The following is a 26,298-nucleotide window of genomic DNA, read 5'->3' as shown; positions in this document are numbered from 1 at the left end:
AGAATTAGAGCAATTCTTCTCCTTTCCACGAAACTGCAACTTTGCTGATCGATCACTCATACTTCGTTCGCTATGCGTACCGGTCAAGTTTCTGGTCATTAAGTCATCAGATGTCACCGAACTCATCGAAATCACATCCGTGTTGACTATCCTTTCCCGTACTCATCTAATGTACGTGTAAGTCCGAATATAGAGCGAGTTTGAGTACCCCCACCGTGTAAACTATTTTTATCTCATAGTATCTGGGAGGTTGGGGCTCTTTGTGCATTTTTTGCCGGCAAAATGTGTTTATCTCTACACCGGGGAGATCCGGCACGGGATGATAACACGGGACGGTATTGACTGGAAGCAGAAGATAAGCGAGAGAAAACCGAAACCCGGGATGTCGGACTCGTAAGGAAGGCTGGGCGAGAATTTGTGATGGTGGTCATTTATACTTGATACAAGATTGATGTAGGAATTGGAGTCAACTATTTCCAAGTAGTGTGATGGTGTTGAAACTTCTCGGAGGACTCGGTACCTGCTTCCGCCTGTGTAAAAGAACGCTGCTTAATCTAAAGTTTTGTTGATGAGTACGATGACAAACGACGAGACAGATTTCCACCGAAATGTACCCGAGGATTCAAAGGACCGAAACCCTCAAAAGCGAGATGTCATGCCCGGTGAGTGATGAGAAGAAGGTGTAAGTTGGTTGCTTATGTGGAACCTTCCGAATCCGGCAAGGGTTTTAAAGCGAGAATCGAGGATCATGTCCATATCAATCCGGGCCTCGGATTTTAGAGTCAATTGATTACATGTCACGGTCACACGGCTTCCAGGCAACAAGTGAAGCAATTGTTGGGTTGCAAAAGATACCTCTAAATGACGGGACATCAAACTGCCCGGGGCGACAAGCCCGTGGACTCGTCTTCATACATAACCCTGAGAGTTCAGACAAATTCCCATGTTAAACCCGAACCCTGAGCCCCGAAGCTGCATCTAACTCAATTACGACCCAATTTTCCTCTTAAATGGCCAATGAGGTCGTGTCCTACTGACAAAAGTTGGGTGCTTGACAGTCAAGTCTCGCACTTAGTATTGTTACGTGTGCATCGGACTTTTTTTTTCATCAGTCATCACAATAATACTTACAGTCACGGTTTCCCCATAATATCGTCGTCTTGCCACCGGTCATTTGCAATTCTTTTCCTCAATAATTGAGGACTGAGAGGACCGCGTCTGAGTGTCACCCTCGAGGCCAAGACAAGACACTGGAGATCCATCATCTCACTTTTACATCTCGGATACCCTACCCGGACTACTTACGCTTCCTCTCGAGATGTCTCCCAGAACCCGGAGACTATCGGTAGAGCATGCCAGCGAGAGCACGCCGTTGCTGGCAGCCGGGGACATCGCCCCAACCGCCGACCCCGAAATCTCCGAGGTCACTACGCTCATAGACGAGCCATCGAGCAGCAGCAGCAATGAGGTCGACCCGGACGATAAGCCTCTCCCCGTGGCTCAAATTCTTGTGTTATGCTACGCACGATGGGTCGAGCCCGTGGCCTTCTTCTCCATCTTCCCCTACATCAACAAGATGGCGCAAGAGAACGGCAACCTGGCAGACGCCGACGTCGGTTTCTACAGCGGCCTGATCGAGTCGCTGTTCTCCTTGACGCAGATGGCTGTCATGATCCTGTGGGGAAGGGCAGCGGATCGCTTCGGGAGGAAACCGGTGCTGGTGTTCTCTCTGATGGGGGTCACTCTTGCGACAGCCCTGTTTGGCATGGCCAAGACCATCTCGCAGATGATTCTGTTTCGGTGTCTGGCGGGTGTCTTTGCGGGGACCATCGTGACGATCCGGACCATGATTTCCGAGCACAGCACCGCCAAAACACAGGCTCGGGCATTCAGCTGGTTTGCCTTTACCGGAAACCTGGGGATTCTCTTTGGTCCGTTGATAGGGGGGGCGCTGGCGGATCCTGCCGGGCAGTACCCTGGGCTCTTTGGCAACATCCAGTTCTTCAAAGACTATCCTTATGCATTGCCTAGTTTTGTTGTGGGTGGCATCGCCGTTACTGCGGTATTGGTTACTGCTTTCCTTGCTGAGGAGACGCTGAAGAAGGACATATTTGGCGGCGGCAGCGATACCGAGGAGTCTGGTGCCCCGGCCAAACCTGCGTCCATGACTACTTGGGATCTTTTGAAGTCCCCGGGTGTGCCCATTGTTCTCTACACTTACGGTCATATTATGCTGTTGGCCTTCTCCTATACAGCAATTGTGCCCGTCTATTGGTTCACTCGCATTGACCTCGGAGGCCTTGGGTTTACGCCTTTGCAGATCTCGCTCCTGCTGGGCCTCAACGGCCTGGCACAGGCGATTTGGATCCTGCTCGTCTTCCCTCCCCTCCAGCACCGCATCGGCACCAATGGCGTCCTGCGGGTATGCGCGATCGCGTATCCGTTCTTCTTTGCCGTATGCCCCTTTTTCAGTGTCCTTTTGCGCTACGGTGGCTCGACGGGCGAGACTATCTTCTGGTTCATCACTCCGGTCCTGCTGTGTCTCGGATGCGGCGTTAGCATGTCCTTTACAGCTATCCAGCTCGCTCTCAACGATGCCTCGCCCAGCCCCGTCACCCTCGGGACGCTGAACGCGTTGGCTCTGTCGCTTGTTAGCGGTGTACGATCCTTCTCGCCGGCTTTGTTTGCTAGTCTCTTTGCTATCAGCGCTCGTACACAGTGGCTATGGGGTTATGCTATCTGGGTCTTGATGGTGCTGCTGGCGTTGGGCTACACTGTTGTCAGCAGGTATATGCCGGATTATGATGAGTTGAGGAGACAAAGGGAGAGACGAGAACTGGATGAGGATGGCTTGTTGAATGTTGGAGGCTTGACCGGAGTTACGATAGCTGGCGCGGAGGCTTATACTGAATAAGGACATTGTGTTGCTTCAAGATCCAACCAAGGGCAATCACGGTTAGAAGGCAAGGATGGGAAGTGTGAGGCACTGCAAAATCGTGGAATTACCTTTTGGCATAAGGAAAAGAGTCAGCTTGTAAGCACAGGTATAGAATTGTTATAGACTATCAGAGCGCTTGACTTCTCACCCATCTTCACCTGGGAAGCAATTGTGTCGTGGTGTAGCAGTTAAGTAGCTCGAGTAGTTAGGGGCATACTGTGCAGATTCTCCGTGCACTTTCTGTCAACGCACCGTGGCCGATCACGTCACAGGGTCTCGGTCTTGGGCTCCGTCTGAACCAAGTGCCCAACCAACCAAACATCGTCTTCCTTGCTGGAGAACATTCCAAGACTGTCCGACGTCATAGCTTCCCTCCAAGCCATCCCACCATCGGCATCCAGTTCATCCAGTCCAATCTCTCACCCGATTCGCAAACGCGTAGATAGCGTGCAGTCGAGAACCAGATGGATTATACGAGGACCTCCGGCAGGGCTGGACTCACCCACACCATGAAGCATCGAGCCTGTTATTATCTCGGGCCCTTCCCGTTTCCTTTCTCTTGAGCTTGCTCTCCACCCACAACACTCTTCTGTCCCCAAAACACGATAAGACTACGACGAAGGACCATCCCCAGCCTAGCGAGGTATCAGGCGTAGCCAGAAAAACCCGTCACCAGTACGTTCCCTTTCATTGCCTTGTCTGCCTCGAAGTACTCGACACCAACATCTTCGCCAGTGTACGCCGCAAAAGTACACCGTCACAGGAAACGTCTCTACCTAGAGCCCCCCGTCAATGGCTCCACGACCGTCCGGAGGAAAGTCACCACGATCGTTCCTGCGTCTGAGCAGCAAGTGGCAGTTATCGAGAAACCAGCTAAACCAGCTCCTCCGCCCCCGGTACACGTGCTCGAGCCCGCACCGCCGCCACCACCGCCGATGTTCTATCCAGAGCCTCCTCCACCAGTCGCTTATGTTCCAACTCACCCGGCACCACATCACCACGCCCCTCCCGTCTACGCTCCGATGCCCGCCCATCCTCATCCGCCTTCGGTTTACGTCCCGGCTTCTGAGCCCCATCACCATCACAACCATGGACATCACAACCATGAACATCACAACCATGAACATACCCTACGGGAGACGGAAGAAGACGTTAAATACACACACACTCACACACACACACCTCCTCCACCTCCACCGGTCCTATACGACGACGAGCACGCAGACATCATCGACGTAATCGCCGTCGACGTCGAAGAGAAGAAAAAGAAGAAAAAGAAGCGTTCCAAATCGCGGCACGCCGAGCGCAGCCGCAGCCGCGACCGCGAAGTCATCATCGAGCGCGAGGTGCGGGTCCCCGTGCCCGTTCCCGTGCGCGTGCCCGTCCCAGTGCCGGTGCCAGTAAAAGAGGAGCTGAAGACGTATCGATACGTGGAGGGTCCCAAGCAACCGAAGAGGCACGAGTCACTACCGCCGAGGAGGATGAGGAGTCCGCCGCCGCCAAGACCGCCATACCCGTGGGAGCAGCAGGACAGCAGGAGTTCGACGAGGTCGGCGTCGACGGTCAGACATAGGAGTCCGTCGAGGATGAGTAGCACCACGGGCAGGAGTAGCACGACGAGCTTGGAGAGGGAGATGGAGAGGATTAATATTACGATTGAAGAGGGCAGGAGGGCGAGGTTCGATAGGGATAGGGATAGGGGGAGGGATAGGAGTTGGGAGAGAGGGTCGTATTACCGCTGATGATGCTAGGCTTTTTCGTCGGTGTTTCTTGCATTTTCTTCGGTTGATGTCCTCTTTCTTGGGGGTTGTGCTTGGAGCTTGGAGTTCGTCCCCTTTGGATTGCGATGGCCGGAGGATATGACCTAATGAGGGCGTCTTTTTCATGACACTTTTATGAGTTTATGTTACGCAACGATACCTATCTAGTTTAGCTACGATGATGATGATGATGATGATGATGATGATGATGATAATTATGAACATAACATTTTTCATTTATTGGAGGTTGATTTGATGGCACATGCCAAGACCTGCCTGATATTCGTCTCTAGTCTTTCATCCCCTTTGGTTTGTCATCCCATATAAGATCCTGTTCCCATCCACCCACGTGTATCTTAGCTTCTTCCTCTCCTCCATCTTTCACCCCTTATTTATTCCGTCTGATCTTTTGGTGCGTCAACCCTCAATCTACGTGCTGTAACAGTTAATGACGTCGTCTTGCTGAACCCAGTGATCACATACTCAATGTTTAACTCTGGGAAGATCTCCGCGTTTTTTCCCTCTTAATACCGACATTGGGGCAGTATACAGTACATGCTTCCAATCGTGGTCAATCATCCCATCTCGTCAGGACTTAAACGGGTGAAGATAGTGGTCAAATCAGTTCAACGGATATGCATCATCTTCGTTAGATCATCTTGGGAACTTAATAGTAAACCTCGATGTCTAGACGCAACAAAGTTTTCTATTAATGGTAACTAGTCCTTCGGCAATATATATACTTCCTTTTCTTTCCCTTTTTCTAGCTTAACAGGGGTGATTGCCCTCTTTTCACGTCAGATTCGACCAACTCTATCCAACCTGACTGAGAGAGGTGGTTACAAGGCAAAAAAAGTATCTTCATCACGAATTATCTGACAGTGCTGTGTTCAATCAAGAAACATTGATCGCCTGTTACGAGTCCGGAGACCGGAGACCGGAGACCGGATATAAAACGCACGGGCCTCGCACTTCAGTTACGACCTTTAATTTGGGCACTTGTTTGTTTCGGGATGGTTGGTTGAACCACCGGACGGACCCTGATCCTCAAATCTCATTGTTTCCTTGGTTATTGTTTCTCTGTTACCTTGTTTCGATTTCCTTCGCACGTTGGTTGCGTATCAAAACTTGTTGTGAGGTAGGGAACACGGGGATCCTCTGATATGAGTGCCCGTTTGCAAATGGAAGAGAAAACAGAAAGGACAATGGGACCCTTCCTCACACTGACACCCCCACCCCCCTGTTGAGCCCCAGAAACCAAACCCTTTCTTTCTTTCTTTCTTTCTGAGACCTTGACCTTCCACTTCTCGGCCCGCATGGTGACTTGCCTTTTCCAATCCGTTCCAAAGTTTCGAGGTTTCCAAACAGGTTTTGTTTTTAGTCCAAACATTTTCATGTGGAATTTCAGGGGCTTCTGGTCTGTTACGAAACCACCGACATCCAGCCAATCGTTGGGGAGAAACAACACCCGTTTCTGCGAAGAATCCCACGTGAGGGTGACCACAGACACGCCGCACAGCGGGCGGAAAGAAACTTCAACAATGGGACGGGAGGTTTGGCAGTGTTAGATGACTTGCATGCGAATATCGACATTCCTTAGGTAGACACGAGAGGCCCGTGTCGTCAACTTCTTTGTTTGAGGGTTCCATTCGGTTCCTGAATGTCAATAAGTCTGGGCGTGGGAAGAGTGTGTGTGGTACACCACCTGTTTGGGAGTTGACATTGGCCCCATTTGGTATGAACGACCAAAGCTCACGAAGCCGCCTGCGACTTGCGACAGAGAGCGTGGGTGCCAAATGGTGGTGCGCTGAGTTGCAGAACGGCCTGCCTCTTATGGTATACGGATACCACGCAGTGTATGTGCAAAAAAGGGGCGATAATCTGCGGAACCTGGCGCAGAGTCGCAATATGTAGAAAAGGGAATCCTGCGTGCGTGGTCGACCTGCTTTTTTTGATTCCCGATCGATGACTGTCCTGCTGTCCAACTCTGCCACCACACACAAATGCCGACCTCGGCAAGTCTCTTTGATGAGAAAGAAAAGAGATTTTGCCGTCAGGAGCCGCCAATTTCTAACGGCTGCCTCTAGGTATCAGGCCTATCAAAAGGCCCAAAACAGCATCGACCTGTCATTGCCCTGTCTTCCCCGTGTCTGGTGTCTGTTTTTATGGCGTGCCTAGCTGGATGCGCCTAACCATGACCGGGAGGTTGACATCAATGGTTTGATTGGCTACTGGGGTCCCTGAATTTTGAAGACCAAGCACAGGGAGGAGAGATGTGCCTTTTTGGAGGGTTGAACACAAGAGTTAGAACAGGCTTCATATATCACTTTTTGATACACATCTGATATTGCGTACGTGGTCAGCTCATGACCAAAGGAGCTGGGAGCTGCGGTGAAAGGATCGTGGGAACATGATGAAAGAGAACTGACAGGTAGCGCGCATACTTGTCTGCCAGGTCCCTTATCCCACGCTGTCAACTATTGTCCTGATTGTTAAGTACATAGGTAGGTAGGACAAACCGGACGGGGGTCATTATCGCGCTTGATAGCCCCGTCGATTAAGCGACTTCATAATGTTTGCTGGCGACAGCAGCGGAGCCATATGGTCGGAGAATACATACTGTCTTGGGGGAAGATCTGACGAGGTGGACAATGCTCATCAACAGGCTGCCCCGCGAAAGAATATTAGTGCCCCTCACGTCAGCTCCAGAGGCTATTGGTATGGAATATTGGACTGGGGGAGTGAGACTGGGTAGCTCATCTTGGTTGTCGATGCTGAATCCTAGGGCCGGGGAGCAAGCAGCAGGACCCGTCCTGACTGTGGTGGTTCACCTTCAATTGTCTCAACCGAGGCGCCTGTTTCGTCTGGACTTGAGGTATTCCCGTCTCAGGTAGATATGGTGACCGAGACTGTGTAAAGCTGCTGCACTACAACACAAAGAAGATAAAGTTATGATGGCGTGAGGATGTTTGCGCGCGCTAGAAATACAGCTGTCCCGTGTTCCTGCAGTAATGTCGAGCTCGTGCATGCAGACACTGGAGTTTGCATCGATCCCGGTGCCGCTGGAGGCGGGGCCGCGGGACAGCGGCGGGGATGACACAGATGCTTTTCAACATCACTCTTGTGTCATGAATTCCAGATCTTAAGACTTCCGCCGTTTGTCCAGTTCACAATGAGAATGGCTACCAACCCGAGAGAAGGTCCGGTGAGTCGTATTGTTGAGCATGAAATGAGATGCTGCTGCTCTCGGTCTGGTGAAATCACCAAAGCAACTTCCTAGCCTCCAGCAGGTCAGTGGCGCCGATTGCCATGGCGGCATGGGCTCCGAGCTGTGACCCTGATCCCTGCTTTTAATTTCATGAGGGATGGTGGGGATGGTAGCCACCACTGCCGAGCGAGTATCTTGCTAACTCCGAGCATCTCATTCACCCTGTCATTTCTTGGCTTCAAAGAGCACTGGCACCAGGTCCACGATGGATCGTGTTAGTGAGAATCCTCGGAGCCCAGGCACTGCCTCATGCACAAAAGGGCACCCAAAGTGAAGCGATGCGGACTGGCGCGGACGTTGCGGATCCAATACAGTTGCATTCACGGGGCACGTCGCGGGGGCAGGCTTTGTCGACGAGCACGACGGGGAATTAAACTTGGCCCAGAGTTGGCCGCTGTCCGGAGGAGATGGCGCTAGACAATCAGTTCAGTCGATTGCGATCTCTCAAATCTCAGGGATTAGGGGGAGGGGGGTTGTTACCCCGAACAAAGGACTGGACGTCGACAAAGGGACAGGAAAGAGTGCCATTGGACGACGGAGAGGGGAAGCAAAGGCCAAAGAGGTCTGAGGAGGAAAAAAAAAGGTTTGAATCAAATCGGTCCTCTCTGGCATCTCCCAATCTGAATGTCTACGGGCACCTTTGCCAACTTCCCATCTCATCCTATCCCATCCCATTGTTCAGTCCCATCCGAGCCATCCCATCCGGCTGGGTCTTCCTTCTTGGTCCTCCAGTGTCTGGACCCGTCGTTTGACACTTCCCATCTTTTATCTTCTTACCACTCCCGCTCCTCGTCCCGTCTCGGCCCTGATCCCCCAGATGTCGCGACTCATACATACACTGTAGGTTAGTTCAAAACAGGACACAGAGACCCTCACTCAACATCCTACGTTCCGCGATACACCGAGAATTTCCCGTGGAAAGGCCTATCTCGGTTGAAACCCTGAATAGCCTACTCTTTCATTAGTGTCCAACACAGCCAAACAGGCACATCTACACCAAGCAAGCCATATCCAACAGCGCCATCTACGCTATCGATTACACACGGATATTTTCATTGCTCAGCATCGCAATAACAAGTCAACACTTAATATCTAATCACCCGTGAGAGGCTACCACGGCGAATTAATATATGCGACGTTAATCAGGGTCACCCGGGCACTTCGAAACTTTGGCGAGTTATCCTGCGTTACCTAAGCTCTGACCCCCTCCGCAGGTCCCTTTCACAGGTCACCTTCTCACGTCTCGTCCTCAATTGGCCGCCAAGTCCTGGACTCCTGGTGCTGTCCTCCTCCTCTTTGTAGCACCTAGGTTCCATTCCCCTTCTCCCAGGGGCGCTTTGTCGCATTACGGACCACGGGCATGTCGCAGCTTGCTCACCCGGCCGATGCTGGCCCGTCAAACCAACATTATGACGGGAGAGCCTTCACCACTGGACCACCACCACCCAACAGTGCGCTGCCATTAATACCCTCATCGACGAGGTATGTCATCTTGTTTCCGCGTTTGACCTTGCTCCATGTCGTTTCTCGTTTTGCGCCTCCAATTTCCCCAAGTGAGTGTGGAGTTGAGATCGTTTTTGGGAGGACGTGGATCAGTCTTCAACACTATCGGAACCCGTGCCGCTTCAAGACTTTGGGCATTGGAGAGATATTGGAGACGGGCTGCAAGGGAAATTCGCAAGAGGCTGAAAATCGGACGGACGAGACCAAGAGCAACCTTCGATCACAACCGACACCGGACAAACCGCCGCCAGCCGACCTACCCCCCAGATTCTTCTGCTGTCTTCACTGCCGTGTTACTGTCAGATAGTTGTGTCCACGATACTGACCCAATCGATCTGCCACATCAGGTTCCCACAGAAACCTGTCCCAAGCCCCCTGCAACTAAGTACCGTTGCCTCTCCCCCGACGAGTCCCGGCCCAACACAATCCGACTTCCCGCCCAAGTTTCACAACCCTTTCGCAGCGGCCGCGATTCCACGGATAGTAACCACGACGGCTCCCGATCACCTCTCGCCGACGGCCTTCTTCGATAGCGAATCTTCGGGCAGATATACTCCAGAGGAAACACGGCCAGGGTGTGTAGACCCCGTCCCATGCGTGCTGGCTTTCGGCGTTGGCGACCAAAGGCAAAACCGAGCCCCGAACACCGTGCTAACATCGCGTGTCATGTATCAGACCAGATTCGTCGTTCAGCCCAAAATCTTCGAATGATCGCAATAACTCGATTACGGGACTGATACAGCAGCCTCCCCCAGGCTCCTCTTCCGGCCAAACTTCTGCCATGGCAGGTCCATCGGCAGTGCGGGCTGACCTTGTCAGGAGTGGCCCGGACAAGAGAAACTCCTCCATGGACTCAGCAATATCAGCAATATCATCGAGATCAGATACCACTACAAAAGCGTCCCAAGAGAACAACGCAGGGCCGACAGACATTGCCAACTTGATCAAGACCGCCGGAAGTCCAGAGGCAGTCATCCAATACTTGCTGAAAGAGAAGCAATCACAATCGCAACAGAACGCGCAATTATGGCGACTGGTTGATAAGCAGAGAGCCATGATTTTGGGCCTCAATAAGGACCTCGAGCGGGCTTTGAAGGAGAAAGAAAAATACAGGAAGAAGCTAAAGGAGCTTCTGAGCGACCCAGATGGACCGTCAGTCCCGGCGGTAGCAGCTGCCAAGGCTCAAGAGATAAACAGGACCTCATCCGCCTCCGACTTCTCAACCCAGGAGCAGGTGCTGGAAGTCCCAGGTTCTCCTGGCCAACAGAGGCAATCATCCGTTGATATGTCTATGGCACCGTACCCTGTGACTCCTCCTGCTGGCCAACCACCATCTCATGGTTCTCTGGGTGAGATGCTGGATCCTTCTCATACGATGCCAAGGCCGAGCGAACATGCTTTAGATCATTACGATCATGACGCGCTGGAATGGGAACGCGAGAAGGCCAGAAGGCAAGCGGGCGAGGCCGAGGAGCAAGCCACCGGGCTTCATATCAATCCGAACCTACCACCATCGAGAAGTTTGCCAAGCGAGCCTCCCCGGATGCCGCTCCCTGCAACACCTACAGAACAGCCTTCTTCCAAGCGTATTGAGCTGCCTGTACAGGGGCAGCTACCCCCTCCAACATCACCACCTTTGCGTAAACCACCGCCCGCGCCTCTTCAGCTCAAGGATAGTGCCCTACACAGCAAAAGGGCACCGCAACCCGAGGCCGACAGCGAATCTGAGTATGACGACGACCCGAAGGCTGATGAACAGAGTCTTGAAGAACGAAGAGGCCGCCGAAGAACACGAGAGGAAGATGAACGCGATCGTGAAATCATGGCAAGGAAAGAGGCCGAATTGCGAAGCCTGTCCAAAAAGAGCAAGAAAAGCGCCAGTAGGGCCGCGAATGAGGACGCGCCGCCGCCGCCTCCGCCTCCGGCTGTAATGCCATCCGATCCCCGGTTTCTCGAAGTGAAGATGAGTGCCCCTCCTCAGGAGACCGTCTCGTCACTCGCCGGGGTTCTCAGTGGGACCGTTCAGCGGGATGCGTCCTATGCGATGCCGCTTTTGAGCCCTGGTCTTCCCTCTAGCCCACGCCCGATGCCGATGGGAGTCAGCTCACCACCACTTTCGCCTAGGGGCATGAACTTTATGGGAGCACCGTTGTCCCCACGACCACCGCGAGCGCCCATTCCTCTGCCTCCAAACACACCCCTGCACATCTCCGCCCCGCCGACGATGCCACTACCTTCTCCTAGACCTATACATATGGTGAAGGAAACCGACAGCATATCTTCTACCTCCAGCCCGACTAAGAGCACATACGAAAGCCCGACGGAAAGGACCAGGATTTACAGGGGCTTTATTACCGAGGAATATCCAGACCTTTTGCTTCCACCGAACGCTCTTCCATCCATCGATATCAAGGTAGCGTCTTCTCGCATGAAGCCTTCCAGGGCTAGCTTGCTGTCCATGACACAGCTCGAAGAAGATCCAGTTTTTACCCTGGCTGTGTTCTCCAGAGCCGACGGTGGCGAGTTATGGAGGGTCGAAAAGGACTCGGCTTCTTTGGCAAGGCTCGACTCCAGGCTTAAGACGTGTGCCACGTTCACTGCCAAAACTCCTGACAGGTCTTTGTTCAGCGGACATGCTCCCGCAAAGTTGGACGCCCGTCGGATTGCTCTCAACCAATACTTGGATGAATTATTGAATACTCCTCTCGATCACTCTACGGCGCTGGAACTGTGCAAGTATCTGTCCACGCATACTCTGCCGCCAAATGCCGACGAGACCGGATCTTCGACTGGCTACGAAAATCCAGAAGCGATACTAACAGGCCCCGGTGGAAGGCCTTTCCGCAAGGGTTATCTTACGAAACGCGGCAAGAACTTTGGCGGTTGGAAAGCCAGGTACTTCATCCTAGATGGCCCCAACCTCAAGTATTACGAGACCCCCGGCGGTGCCCATCTGGGCACTATCAAGCTACAGAAGGCACAGATCATGACGCAGATCGGCAAACAGGGTCATCAAGGCGCTGAAGATTCCCCCGCCCGTGGACCCGGGATGGAAAATCCCGACAATCAGTACCGCCATGCTTTCGTGATCAGGGAACCCAAGAAGAAAGACCCAACTAGCGTCACTACACATGTGTTGTGTGCCGAGAGCGACAGGGAAAGGGATGAGTGGGTGTCAGCACTGCTGCGCTGGATCGACTACACCGACGATGAAAAGGATGACCGCTCGAAGAAAAACCAAACCCATGACAGACATGATTCTAATACCTCCGAACGGACCAATGGAGGCCATAATAAGAAGCAACATGTCGAGACTCTGGGCAGAAGTTACGATACCACAAAGCAAGGAGGCTTGCCACAAGGCATCTCATCAAACCAGCCTGCTGCTCAAGGGCACGCCGTGCCATCTCAAGCTGGCTTTACAATTTCAGCCCCTCGCGATCCCCAGGTCATTTCGAACTCCGAGGCTTGGGGCACCAAGTTAGGCATGGGTCCCTCAGCGCCACTTCCAGCACCGCCCGTTGTGGAAAAGGCCCCGAGACCGCGAAGAAGTATCTTTGGATGGGGGGATAGCAAAGAGAAGGCCGGAAAGTCTGTCGATGCACACCATACGCTTTTCGGTGAGAATAGTCATGCGGGTGCCGGGATGAACAGCCACGGTCCGGTCAGACCTGTGTTTGGTGCGCCCTTGGCTGAAGCAGTTAGGTACAACGCACCAGTGGACGTCAGGGTCCCGTTGCCGGCTGTTGTCTATCGCTGTATCCAGTACTTGGATGCAAAGGATGCCATCAACGAAGAGGGTATCTTTAGGCTTAGCGGTTCCAACGTTGTCATCAAGCAGCTGAAAGAACGGTTTAACAATGAGGGCGACATCAACCTGATTAACGATGGGCAGTATCACGATATCCATGCTGTCGCATCATTGCTCAAGGCTTATCTGCGCGAATTGCCCACGACCATACTGACACGGGATCTTCATCCCGAGTTCCAGTCCGTTACCGAACAGCTTTCTGATCAGGCACAGAGGATCGCAGCTCTTTCGGTGCTCGTGGAACGGCTCCCACAAGCCAATGGTACTCTTCTCAAGTACCTGATTGCTTTCCTGATCAAGATCATCAACCATGCCGACTCCAACAAAATGACAGTGCGCAACGTTGCCATTGTGTTCTCGCCTACACTCAACATTCCCGCACCTGTTTTTGCACTATTCCTCCAGAATTACGAACCCATCTTTGGCATTGACCCCAGCGAATATGAGCTTCCCACGACGGATTCTGGTAGTATCCACGAACGTACCGGGTCGCACCCGTCGGACACTCGGTCGTCAACTCACAGTGGTTCGCCCTATGGGCAACGGCCCATGAAGCCCGTTATCGAGGGCCAAGTGAGCCGCAACACACCAACGCCACCGCTCTCCATGAGCATGCAACAACAGATGGCTCAGATGCACGCTGCGCAAATGCATTCGCGGAGTACTCCCACACCACCGCTTCAAAGACCCGCCTATGACGACATTGCGTTATACTCTGCGCAATCAGGAATGAGGCCTAGTACAGGCCTCGAAAGATCTCACGATTTCCATCCTTCCGTCCCCTCTTATGAGCAATATTCAATGAAGGACCGACGCAAAAGCAGTATGCCTAACCTTCATCCTTCGGGAGCAAGAGGCCATATGAGAGACGACAATCGGTTTTAACCACTTCAATCTGTACTTCTTCTTATCGGACATTTCAACGGAGAATATCGGCGCTGAGGATCACTTGTTCCGGCCCTTTTCTTGGATATCTCTGGATCCTTTTCCTGGATGTTTTACAAACATTTTGTATGGCATTTTTACGCCAATATTCTTACATCCCAATTTTTTCTCGTGACCAATATGAGATACCATTGCATTCCAATGTCCTTTAGCTTCTTTTCTTCGTCTTCCATCTTCTTCTTCCCTTCTCACTCGGGGTCACTTAGACTAGATGGCGGCTGTTGTCAAACATTAGACCGTCAGTTCAACTTTGGTTGCAAATCACAACCCTCAAGACGTCATGTATTATATTAGCACATCATTCACGCCACTTGGAATATGGCTACAATGTGAGAGGAACATCTGCTTGGATAATATGTAAAAATGGTATGTATGGAGTCGAGTTTTTGACGAGTTAATGACAAGGAATAGGAAAGTTTTGGAGAGTTGCTGCAGGCTCAAAGCTGATACTAATGCAGTGATGTTCATGCTCAAGGCAAATGGACAGCTTTTGTGACGACCAAGCTTTCCTGAGTTCTCAATTGGCTGATTCAAACCCCCACGGAGGTGGTGATAAAAACACCCGATCAGGGGCAAAAGCACAGACCACGTGAGCAGGCATACGACCTAACGCGGCTAGTGTTACTGTGTCAGATAAACCGCCGACCTCCGACTTTTCCCACCCGGACACCAACAGCGTCATCGGCAGATCGGACGAAGAAGGCCCGTCATCACCGACGTCAACCGACGCTTGTTTCCAACCACGGAAGCCGACCATGGATATTGATCGCAAGCCGACGCCGAATGTACAAATTAAAGCTTCAATGGCGACACCGTCGATAAGCGCGGCCGCCCAGAACGCGACGAGTAATACCAAGGGTGGCCGTGGTATCAATGCGCCGAGTCCCGGCAACCAACATCAACAACAGCTACATCCACAATATCATCCCAACTCCCAGGCCCACCTACCATCCGGTCAACCAGACCACAGCTCCCAACTTCGATCTGCTACTGTAAGTCAGACGAATTCGCCAGTGCAGTATCAGTCGCAGTCGCAGTCGTCGGCGCAACCTTACAATGTCCAACCGCAGTTGCAGACACCGCACAGGCGACCAGACTCGAAAGCATCCGCAACATCGCAAACAACTGCTCATAACCCGCCGCAATCGCCAACATCGTCCGTCGGTTACAGTCCAAACTCTTCGGCTGCCGCTGGCACTGCTACGGCCAATGATACGCCTGCCGATGTCCCATCTCCCGGTGTTGATGGCGGAGGCAGGGATCCCAACGGGGAACCCAAGAAGCCTCGGGCTTGCGAAAGTTGCCGTGGTCTCAAGGTTCGATGTGAGCCAGACCCCGCGAATCCGAACGGGGACTGCAAGCGATGTGCCAAAGCAAAGCGTCCTTGTATCGTGACGGAACCCTCGCGCAAGCGTCAGAAAAAGGCAGACAACCGGGTGGCGGAGCTGGAAAAGAAGATCGATGCTCTGACAGCGACCTTGCAAAACGTGCGCGGTGGCACGAATCCCTTGCCCATGACATCCCCACCTGTCTCCTCGGCAACTACTACTGGGCCTGATGCACAAGCGGCGCCCAGGTATACAGCGACTCCTTATGATCCCAATGGCTATGGATCTGGAAGGGGGGCATCTAGTCAACCGCCTTCCGCAACAAAGGATTGGCCTGTTCCCCCAAGAGAACAGCCTGCGTCAGGACGCCAACAGACACCGTCACGAGCCTGGCCTGGGTACAGTGAAATGGATCGCGATAACAACCTCTACCTAACGCCGACTATAGCCCCTGGGGGACAGAAAAGGAAGCATACCGATGATAGAGAGCGAGCTAGTCAGGATCCGCGAGATGGTTTCTCGATACCACGGCCGCCAATAAGACACCCTGATATTGTTGACCGAAACATAATCAGCATGGTTCAGGCAGCTGCATTCTTCGAGCGTTATCATAAGCATATGGTTCTGCATCTACCAGGCGTCGTTTTCCCCGCCGACATGACGGCAGACAAGCTCAGGAGATCAAAACCGATCCTTTTCCACGCAGTCATGGCTGCTGCCGCGGGGGAAGTACCCTCAGTGCAGAAGATTCTGACGAACGAGTTGATGAAACGCTTTGCGGAGGAGGTCATGGTGACTGGAAGCAAGAGTCTAGAGCTCGTCCAAGCAATTCAGGTGGCTACCATATGGTACTGGCCGCCCGAACGCTTTGAGGAGCTCAAGTTCTACCAGTTACTTCACATCGCCGCGGTTATGGCCATCGATCTCGGTCTTGGAAGGAACAGACAGCCAAGGGGCGGACTAAGGAATGGCATGCCCTCCACCATACGTGATAAAATCATGTATAAACCACCTCCGCCGGATCCCACGTCAATCGAACCCAGACGGGCGTGGTTGACGTGCTATTTTCTCGCCACCAATACTTCCATGGCACTCCACCGACCGAATCTCATCCGATGGTCCTCGTTCATGGAAGAAAGTGTCAAAATACTAGAGACGTCGCCTGAAGCAGCACCAACGGACAAGTATCTGTGTCACCTAATTTGGACGCACAGACTAGCAGACGAAGTTGGCATCAATTTCTTCGATGATCATAACTCAGGCTCCAGCATCACGATTCCGAGAACACAGCATCTACTCAGCTACTTTGAGCACAAGCTGGACGAGTACCAGAAGTCACTCCCAGACGACATGCGACAGCCATCGCTCATGTTAAGCTTTTACGTCCTTGACTTGTACATGCACGAGATCGTCTGGCAGAATGAGAGCCCCGATGACGGCAAAGGGCCTGCCACGTCAATTGATGGCCAAACAGCCTGGCTGGACGGTAACTTGACGCCTGCCCACGTGAAAGCGCTGAGCGCAACTCTGGAGGCCAGCAAGCACATCTTTGACGTGTTTCTCACCATGGAGGTCCATAGTATACGCTGTCTGCCGGCCTTCAGCTTTGTGCGCATCGCCTACGCCGTGGTAATCCTGATCAGAATCCATTTGTCTGTGATTTCGCCCAAGACCGAGCTGGGAAAGGTGATGAAAAAGGAGGACATAGAGGTTGAGAAGTGGATCGAGAAACTCCTGGAGAAGTTCAAAGCTACCATGGCGGACGACAAGAACAGGCCAGCTGCCAAATTCTTCTTCGTTCTCGGGATGCTTAGACAATGGTTCCAAGCGCAGAAGCAGCCTACCTGGCCCAAAGGTTCACGCACCTCCAATGCTGAGGCCGGTGGTCCTTCCGGAGCGGCAGCAATGGGTAGTATAACTTCGACAGAGTCGTCAAGTACGCCTTCATTTGCTGGCAATCAATCATCACGAAAAGATAACGCTGGCGACAAGGACCTCGCCACCGCCGCCGGGCCGTCACGATCAAATCAAACATACAAGCAACAACAGCAACGGCAACAGCAACCGAATGCATCCGATTATCCAACCACAGCAGACACGCCACTCCATCTCCTCTCCGAGGTCGCGACACACGAATCATCAACCGTCCCGACCCCCAACTCCGGTCCTCCTCCTCCCGGAAAACCCACCGTCACAGCAGGTCCATCACCTAGCCATACCGCCCACATGCCCAACAACGCGAACATCATCCTCTCAACCCCAATCAGCGCTCCACCCAACGGGGCTTCGGTGGAGTGGAATCTCCGATCACAGCCACAGCCTGCCCAACAACCATCATTCATGTCTGGCGCCAGTCCCGCCACGACAGTTCCAGATATGAGCCAGCAGCAGCCCGATCCCCTACCCTGGCTCAGCCAAGCGTTCATACCCGAATTCGAACCGGCCATCTTCGGCGACGGATTCGAGCAGGCCATGGACTTGACGCTCGGCGGGCTGGTGGGCGATGAGTTCAATATGATGGCGCTGGGTATGGGCTTGGGTATGGGAGTAGGCATAGGAATGGGCGGTGGGGGCTTCGACGGCGGTCTGGGCGCTGGGTTTGGAGATCAGTGTGCTGCTGCTGCTGGGTTGGGGGGAAGGCCGCCGTCGGCGTATGATTACGGTCAAGGTTGGTATGGGGCGGGACAGCAGCAGCAGGATGGGAATCAGGGGAGAGGAGGAGGCGGTAGTGGTGGACATCATGCTGGGGGTATAAATCCCAATATGGGTTATTACTGATGGAACGAAACCATGGTGACATTGCTGGACTGGAGTGTCTTCGAAAGCGCTGGTGCTCTGAACGTTAGCACTATTTCTCCCGAATGTCTCTTTCTCTGTCACAGCTTGAATCAGTTGGAGAGCTTGAATCAGTTGGATATTTGGATATAAAATCAAGCATTGATACGTGGCATGAGTAATGGTTAATGGTTAATAGAAGAACTTTGTACTCGTCAGGGATGCAACAAGAGCCACACTCCACGCACGCCCAAAACTCCCCAGGTACGCCCTTCAAGTACACCCTCTTAAGACACTCAAGAAAAGGATTCCGTACTTCCATTTGCATTGACTTTTGTCTTCGATATACCTTTTTCCGTCCATTCTCTAAGACGGTATGACGTTATTCCAACTCATTTAGTCTTATTGAGGAAGCGTACTAGACGGTGTACTTTTCGTCTGATACTTACCTATGTTTCGTTGTTAGACTGCGAAATACAATTAAGGAAAGCTATTTCAAAGGAAGAAAAGTAATAGAGGCTTAGAATAAACTTAAAGTATATAGAAGATTGTATTATAGGTTACTTGGAGGTAAAAGCGTGAATGTGGTTCCTTTTCCTTCTCGCACCTTGGAAAAATGGGCGTACCTGGGGAGTTTTTGGGCGTGCGTGGAGTGTAGCTCTGCAACTATGATTCGTACGAAGCATTATTATAAATCAAAAATAGAGCTGGAAGGTGGGATACGCATTGGCATCTATGGGATAGAATATCATCATTTGTTGAATGAAAGCGGTTGTATTTCATGTTTTTTTTTTTTTTTCCTTCTGCTTGACATACGTATCATTCATATCTTGCTCATATGGGAGAAAAGGAGTCTCAGACTTAAACATATGACATATGAGAGGTGGCAAAGGTACATAGGGACCGCCATAGTCGTCGTCATTTGTGAAACCGTCTCCGAACTGAACCAGGCGAACCGAACGGGTAAGTGAAAGCCACGGAAAGTAGGTAGAGGTACGTATATACCTCTCTCTACCTTTAGAGTAGAAGAAGAATAAGCCACTACGCACCTCAGATTCAAATGGGATGGAAAGATGGATGGATGATTGTGCGCAAACACGTTGAAGTCTACTTGACTGACTGAACCGTTTTAAACAGAACATAAAGAAACGGAACGGAACAGAACATGAATGACACTGTAAGTAATTGGAAGCCATAATGACTATTCTAAACACTACAAGTAGTACATTTCCAGTATGCTCACCATTAATTATTACCCTTACAGACGGGCAACAACAAGAAAGAGACGAATGGAACTACATGGTGATACTTGATCATTCATGCACACCGCAAAAAGATAACACAGCTATCCAAACCTAGGTAGCAGAACCTAGGTAGCGTAGCCTTTCTGGTTCTGTGGCTTTCTATGTTATCCCTGTTCCTATTCCTATTCCTATTCCTATTCCTCATGAATGCCAGAAATTAAGACGGGAAGACAGTCACTGAACTCAAACTCGGAACCCATAATGGTGTTGGCGTCGGCTCCGGCCCGAAATTAGACCTGTTATTTATCTACGTCCGTCCACCTTCGGGCCGTCACCCATCTGTTATCCTTTTATGATTTACGTGCTGAGTGTATTCTTTGCTGCTGTCGTCTCGCTACACAAACGATACTTCATTGGCAAGGCTAGGTACGGGCCCAAACGGCGGTCCAGCTCGTGTTCTCACTCCTCTTTGAGGATACAAACGAAGCTAGAAAATAATGGAATGACTGGGAAAAACGGTTGCGCAGACGTTGGTCGTTTGGTCGCTGGGAAGGGGGATAGGGGAGACGCAGCGGTGTGTACTTGGTAGATAGATGCAGAATGATGCTGGATGAACATTTAACCTTGCAATCGTGTATCTGCTCCTTGTCACAAACGCCTTCCTTGGAATTCATGGCACATGGTCCCAGCGCAGAGTACATGCCATACCATGCGTCTGCAAGTCTAGTACCATGATGCAATCTCGCAGTGTCGGTGCCGGCCGCTGGGAGCCTGTGAACAAAAATCGTGGATGGGCCGAGGCATGTGATTGTCTTTTGAGGGTCTGGGTTAGAACAACCTGGTAGATGAGTGATTCATCGAAGTGTGTGGCTTCAATCCACCTGGGTATGTGAAAACTGTGTTGCGACAGGAACCAGAAGGTATTGAATAATATGTATTGTATTGGGGCAATCTGTTCGGCCATTACCATCATCACTAACCCTTCTCCTAACCATTGCCCATATGCTTGATGTTCCTTCCAATCCTCCCAATCTGAAAGTACGAGCCTCAATACCCATGGGTGTTCATACAGCTTCTTCTGGCCAAACATGCCAGCCTTGTGAAGCAACCGATACCGTAACAACCGAGACCCAATTCGTACAGAAAATGAAAAGAAAAGAAAAGCCTGCTCGTTCCAACTTGATAAAACCGTGTAGTGAAGTCATTTCCTCATTCCTGATCGCTCGCCTGCTTCGCCTTGGAAAGACCTTCGTATGTGACTTTGCCGGCATAGAAAGAAAAAGACAACGATTCATTAGTGATTTTTTTCGATGGGTTTCCCCTCTGGAAAATGAACCTGTACCATGGTTTATGTCCGGTTTTGTTTTCTTCAAGGCCTGCCCCGACAGGAGAACCGACCCTTTCCCTGAACTCCGGTGCATGAGGGCGGAGCAAACTGATGCCCCAGACCCAAAAGGAAAAGCAGATATGTCATGTTGTAGATACCATTGTAAAAGAAAAAAAAGCGAAGCCAGTGGTTTCTGGACGGCGCTTAATCCATGTAGAAGTCGCCCTTCAGAATGCGCTCCTGGAAGGGATCAGGCTTTTGTGGGACAGGTCGAGCTTTCGGTGCTTGGGCGGGAGGTGCCGGCATGTCGGAGACAGATTTGGCCCGGTCATGTTGAGGGGTTGAGGCTGGCGGAGATGGGCGTCTAAAGCCGGCGCCAGGAGGCGAGCCACTGAGGCCCGAGGCAAAGGAGAATGAGGACCGGTGACCAGAAACGGTGCTCTCAGCACGGGATCGAAGCTGGTCGGACCAGTTGAAGCCTTGCTCTGAACGAGGAGATAACACGTCAGAAGGGGTCTTAAGTGGAGTAGCAATGTTTGCTTGTGAAGGCGTCCTTCCCCATGTGTAGTTACCAATGCCCGGGGACGAGACAGGCGGAGGAGTAGGAGGAGGGCCACGAAGGGAAGTGCTATCATTGCGGGTTGGTGGGGACGGCCTACCATTTATCCCGGGGCTAACACCACCCCGAGGGCCTCTGGCACCTAGGCTCATGCGGCGGCCGAAGGGGGCGGCTGGGGCGGTGCGGGCAGAATCGTCCTCATCAATGGCATTCTCTTCAGCCAGTTCCGAGTTGTTGGTGGAGAGACTGGCACGGCGCATAAAGGAAGCCGACGGCGATGTTCCGGACAGGCCGAGGGTGGTGATGGAGAGTCTCCGACGTTGCTCGTTGATGGCGGCAGAGGTTCCGGGGAAGTTTGTTGGCTGGCCCTGTGAGATGGAGTTGCTTCGGAAGAGGCTTGCCAAAGCGGCAGAAGAAGCAGTCACGGAACCACGTCTCTGTTGGCGCGCCATATCGTTGTTGGTCTGATTCGAATTGTTGTTGTCGGAAGACATGGTGAAAGAGGCGGACAGGTGGTGGCAAGGTGAAAGGGGGATATATAGGTTCTGGGAAGGGTCTGGCCTGCTCCGGACTGTGTTGATGGTCTTATTGGAATAAGTCGTGTAGAAACGGTAACGGTTTCAAAGGTGAGTGGAGGGTGGTGTGGTAGTTGTTTTCGTGAAAGACGAGCTCGTATGTTTGCAGGTGGCAGTGGTTCGAGTTGCGTGTAACCCGATGCAGTCGGTGTTGTAGAGGTGAAACGCAGCCGTTAGGGGGTAAACGTCAAGTCGGGCGGGGCCGAATGACGACTGAGGTGTGCGAGGGGAGGTTTATAGACGGCAGGAATGATGTGATGCTATCGGATTGCTCCCGATTGCGCACTCTATCTGAGTCAAACCGCTAATCCCGTGCAATGGAATTAACTGATGGCCAAACAGCAAAAACGATCGACACTCGCAATATCTCCCGTCTCGGTTGACTAGAGTGAGCTATCCGGGACCAAGTAGTTTTATCTTCCTAACTCCTTTGTTTCCCGCTAAGCAGAGGACAGAATGGTGGGCAAATGTCCGCTTCAAGTTACACCTTCGTGCTTCTCTTTGTTGCGAGTGGCTCTGAGGGGTGTCGGTACTTGGAGCTTCAGAGAAAAAGATGATGAACGAGGAATTGGGGATGAGGTGCGACGAGGGAAACCGGAGGCAAGAGGGGATAATGTACACTTTCCTTGGTCTATCAAAGAGGGGAGACAAAGTCCCCAAGAACCCCTACTCGTCAAGCTGCTCGTCAGGTAGAGGGTATGTACCCTCAAGGGGCGCATCACACCCTAGGTATAACAGCCGGGAAGGTTCCGTATCATTGAGCTCAGCATGGCAGTGAGCTATTGACACATAGGCTAACCTAATATGGAGATGATTGTGCGTCTGACAGCCAATCGGCGCTTATCGGGCTACCACTCTGAGCTCTAACCGTATTAGTAACCGGTGTCAATAGCAAAATGATAGTGCAAAGCTGCCGATCAGTTCTTCTGTCTGAACCATGATCTGTTAGAGTTCACCGTTGGAGTGACAGAAGGCAGAAGCACGCGAGACTCCAAAGGATGGCCGCGATGGATTGGCTTCCACACTGCCAAAGTGGAGAAGCCATTTATTTCGTTATCCAATCAAAGTTGCATGTCTCTTCTTCGTCTGAGGGTCCTTTCCTTGTTTGTGCTAGCGGGTTATTGGAGACTGCGGGGACTCGCCGGGGAAGCTACCTAGCAGCGTCCGACGCTAACAATTAAACTTGCGCTAAAGCGAGCCAAGTGGTTCGACGTCACGGCCCCCAGCTATGGCTACCCCCCATGTCAGGACGTTTGCGGGGTAAGAAAGCGCGAATGTGAGTGGCTGGGATTGCCGTCACTGCTCTCTGCACTGAACCACACCAAGTTGAACTGCTTCTTGAGCTGCTCCTTCTGTTGGAATGGATTATCGTGACCACGGACCGTGGCTTCCTGTCTTGAAATTTCGCCTCCTGCCAAACAACTTCCTGCTTGTCAGACATGTTAACCTGGAATGTTCTGCGAGGCAAGTACGGACTGGCATGGAAGGCATGTCCAAGTTGGGCGTTTCATATAATCACTTGGCTTTCACGCTTCCACTTTTCCTCCTTCTGCTCTCAATGGACGGTTCATCCGCCATCATCGGATATCAGCTTGAGGGACCGCGCTGGTGCTCTTTCCATGCACCCATGCGGTCGTTTATCCTTGTAGATAAGCTTCCCTAAAGATGCAGATGCACGTGTCAGCACAGTCTCTGCATACCTTGGTCCAAGCTGTGTTCCTATCCATATGCGGTTTCCATTTGTCGATTCCGTTCAATGGAAGTTGCCAGAGGTCTATCAACATGGACACTTGAGGCCCATCTTCTGACGGAGATCTGCTCCGCCATGGTGGCTGCTTCTTCATTCTCATGATGGTGTGGTCTTTGCAACCTCCTTCGACTGCTTCCACTTTAGCTTCTCAATCCGGTCTGGAATCTTACACTGACGGGATCCCCCAACATTCTGCCAAAGGTAGTCCGCCAAGTGGACCGGCTTGATATGTGGGCAGGCTTCATCCTTCTTGTTGTACCAGCGTTTACACGGAAGGGACCTCTACGCAGTATACTGGCCAATTCCATGCCGCCAAGATGCGTCTGGGAGTGTCAAAGAATTGTCCCTTCATCTTGACAGAGGTTTCCATAAAGACCACCCACCAACACTGTACGCCGGTACTAGATATCCTGCATGACACCTCCTTTCTAACTAGCCAATTGGCTCCTCAAACGGGAGGCCAAGGGCGTCAAAGGGATCTAAGAGATCTGGCCGACCTCGCCTACCAATCTAGCCGGTGAGCCTCGAGAGGTCCGAGAGGCCCGGTAAACCTCCCCCCCTTGTGTACATCCACCCACCACATCTGCAATGAAAGACAGATCCAACAACCATCACAAGCCGTGTTCCACCCTCACTGGTTCGTTGTGGCAACATAACCTTGATTGCATGCAGCACACCATTACCTAGACCGGCGTCCGCTCAATTTCTGACTTTGACACCCATTCTTGCCATTCAATCTCTCCTCAAGTTACGGATTCCGGTTGGTGTAACCCCGATGATGGAGTTGAGGAACCCTAGGCTACCCATGTTCTCTCTGGCACACAGATTGCGAGTTTAATGTGGCGATGATTATCCATCATAATGCCCTCGGGCAGAATTCCTCAATGTGTTATTATGGTTCATCTCAATATCTCCAGCGGCAATGAGACAGAATTGCGCATGTTGGATTCACATACCATGGTTGAGACAGACGAGCCATATGCAAAATAAGCTCAACGTGAAAGACCTAGATCAACAAGTGACAGCGTAGAAGCCTGTCAGAAAGTGGCGCCGAGTCAACCCCTGGCACGTTGACAAAATAGGAGAAAGCTCTTACATACCTTGACTCGATTTGCGACAAGCTGTCTTTCTGAACATGGTTCCGTATTCCTCGACATTTTCCTTCATTCGACCCCTAGCTTTTCATTGTTTCTCAGATTCGTTCGCCTCTTCACAAGCATTGTTACACCAGCACTACCCTCAGCACAATTAATATCTGCGGTGGTTACCCAACGTTGCCTCTTAAAGTCTCAATCCGGCCCGGGTAGATGCATGACTGTGAGCAGATTGACCGCTGCTGGCGTAGTAGTCTCTCCGACTTCCCGCTTGTCTCGTTCGAGAAACCAACCTTTCTCGCCTGCTTGGGCCTCGGATGGGCCGATGTTTATTCCGTTCAAGTGAGTTTGTTTATGCAATTTCCGAATTTCCACCAGAAAAATGGACAAAAAGTGAAAGAGTGAGTGAGAGAGAGCACACTCCTTAATAGCTCCTGCACAAGAGGCATGAAGCCTGGCAAATACACCCTCATTTACAGGCTAGGATGACCTGAACTATGTATGTTAAACAAACCCCAAATTTGGACCGTGGAAGTTGACGTGATTTGTCTCACCGTACAAGTAGCAAGATTGTCCGGAGACAAGATCAGATAAGAGGAGTGGCTGTTCGGATGCCGGAACTCCTGAGACATCATTAGTAACGATGACCGCTTGGGGTAATGGTCCCTTTGTGCTTCATGAAAAAAAAAAGTCATGCATTCTCTACATACAAATAACTACATCGAGAGAAAGGTTTGGAAAGACAATCCTTTGGGACATGAGAGTTAAGACATACCACAAACCATTGTCAGCTTTCCAGCGATGAAGCCCGTCAAGTGACATGACTTAAGAGTAACCGGCTGAGATACACTCTCTCGGATGAGCTTGAATAACGTTTATCAAAGAGCAGAGAATCCCAAGATGAGACACACTGGACTGAGAACAAAATGGTAGAAAGACAATGAAAAGATAGGAAAATGAAAAACAGGAAACCTGAAATTTCTACCTGTTAATACATTCTCCCAGCATTCTTCAAAACATCTCTCCCTTTACTCTTCAATACCCGCGGGTTCTTTTTCCCAGAACAGGTCATTTCTTCCGCATACGCTACATGCTCTCCAGTCATTGATCCAACCCGTACCCAGATCCAGTTCGAAATCCAAACTCAATAGCACACTAGGTGGCAACCCAAATAGATATCTACCGGTAGTCAATCAGGCACAACCACGACCTACATCCGGGACCGTCTGGTGCACACCGTGAGATGGCGATGCTGCATCAGGGTATATAGATACATAGATAGGTACACAGCGCTGTTTGTGCCATGATTGGGGCATTGTTCCTTCTGTTCTCTAGCCGGTTTGTCCGTTTCTAACGGGTCTGTGGGAAAGGGGAGGGGTCAAGTTATGGGAGGGTCTTCTTCTTCTTGCGGAGTTACTCTC

The 26,298-nt window shown here is 51.6% G+C and overlaps 5 protein-coding genes across 5 annotated transcripts; 4 read left to right on the top strand and 1 right to left on the bottom strand.

Moving 5' to 3' along the window:
* Positions 1 to 577: 577 nt before the first annotated feature.
* B0H65DRAFT_554041 (MFS general substrate transporter) lies at positions 578 to 3,208 on the top strand (the record flags this gene model as incomplete). Its single annotated transcript, XM_062829996.1, is given in 3 exon segments — positions 578 to 662; positions 1,383 to 1,931; positions 1,944 to 3,208. The coding sequence occupies 3 exon segments, from the start codon at positions 578 to 580 to the stop codon at positions 2,912 to 2,914; spliced, it is 1,605 nt and encodes a 534-aa protein (XP_062685716.1). The 3' UTR covers positions 2,915 to 3,208.
* Positions 3,209 to 3,467: 259 nt separating this feature from the next.
* B0H65DRAFT_8884 (uncharacterized protein) lies at positions 3,468 to 4,967 on the top strand. The gene is made up of 2 exons (XM_062831530.1): positions 3,468 to 3,613; positions 3,674 to 4,967. Coding segments are annotated over exons 1-2 (1,008 nt in total). The 5' UTR covers positions 3,468 to 3,612; the 3' UTR covers positions 4,681 to 4,967.
* A 4,227-nt stretch (positions 4,968 to 9,194) lies between these two features.
* Positions 9,195 to 14,338, top strand: B0H65DRAFT_8847 (uncharacterized protein). Its single transcript, XM_062831523.1, has 3 exons — positions 9,195 to 9,448; positions 9,817 to 10,044; positions 10,145 to 14,338. Exons 1-3 carry the CDS (start codon positions 9,327 to 9,329, stop codon positions 14,163 to 14,165), a joined length of 4,371 nt encoding a protein of 1,456 aa, XP_062685714.1. The 5' UTR covers positions 9,195 to 9,326; the 3' UTR covers positions 14,166 to 14,338.
* Positions 14,339 to 14,879: 541 nt separating this feature from the next.
* On the top strand, positions 14,880 to 18,642 carry B0H65DRAFT_448024 (uncharacterized protein). Its single transcript, XM_062825888.1, has one exon. It carries the CDS (start codon positions 14,981 to 14,983, stop codon positions 18,329 to 18,331), a length of 3,351 nt encoding a protein of 1,116 aa, XP_062685713.1. The 5' UTR covers positions 14,880 to 14,980; the 3' UTR covers positions 18,332 to 18,642.
* Positions 18,643 to 20,883: 2,241 nt separating this feature from the next.
* Positions 20,884 to 22,231, bottom strand: B0H65DRAFT_8772 (uncharacterized protein). Its single transcript, XM_062831517.1, has one exon. The coding sequence runs from the start codon at positions 21,950 to 21,952 to the stop codon at positions 21,104 to 21,106; it is 849 nt and encodes a 282-aa protein (XP_062685712.1). The 5' UTR covers positions 21,953 to 22,231; the 3' UTR covers positions 20,884 to 21,103.
* Between the last annotated feature and the right edge of the window lie 4,067 nt (positions 22,232 to 26,298).

Source organism: Neurospora tetraspora (genome assembly GCF_033439725.1).
Source record: "Neurospora tetraspora strain CBS 560.94 chromosome Unknown B0H65scaffold_1, whole genome shotgun sequence".
In the NCBI taxonomy this organism is placed as follows: domain Eukaryota; kingdom Fungi; phylum Ascomycota; class Sordariomycetes; order Sordariales; family Sordariaceae; genus Neurospora; species Neurospora tetraspora.
This window is presented reverse-complemented; position numbering and strand designations above follow the sequence as displayed.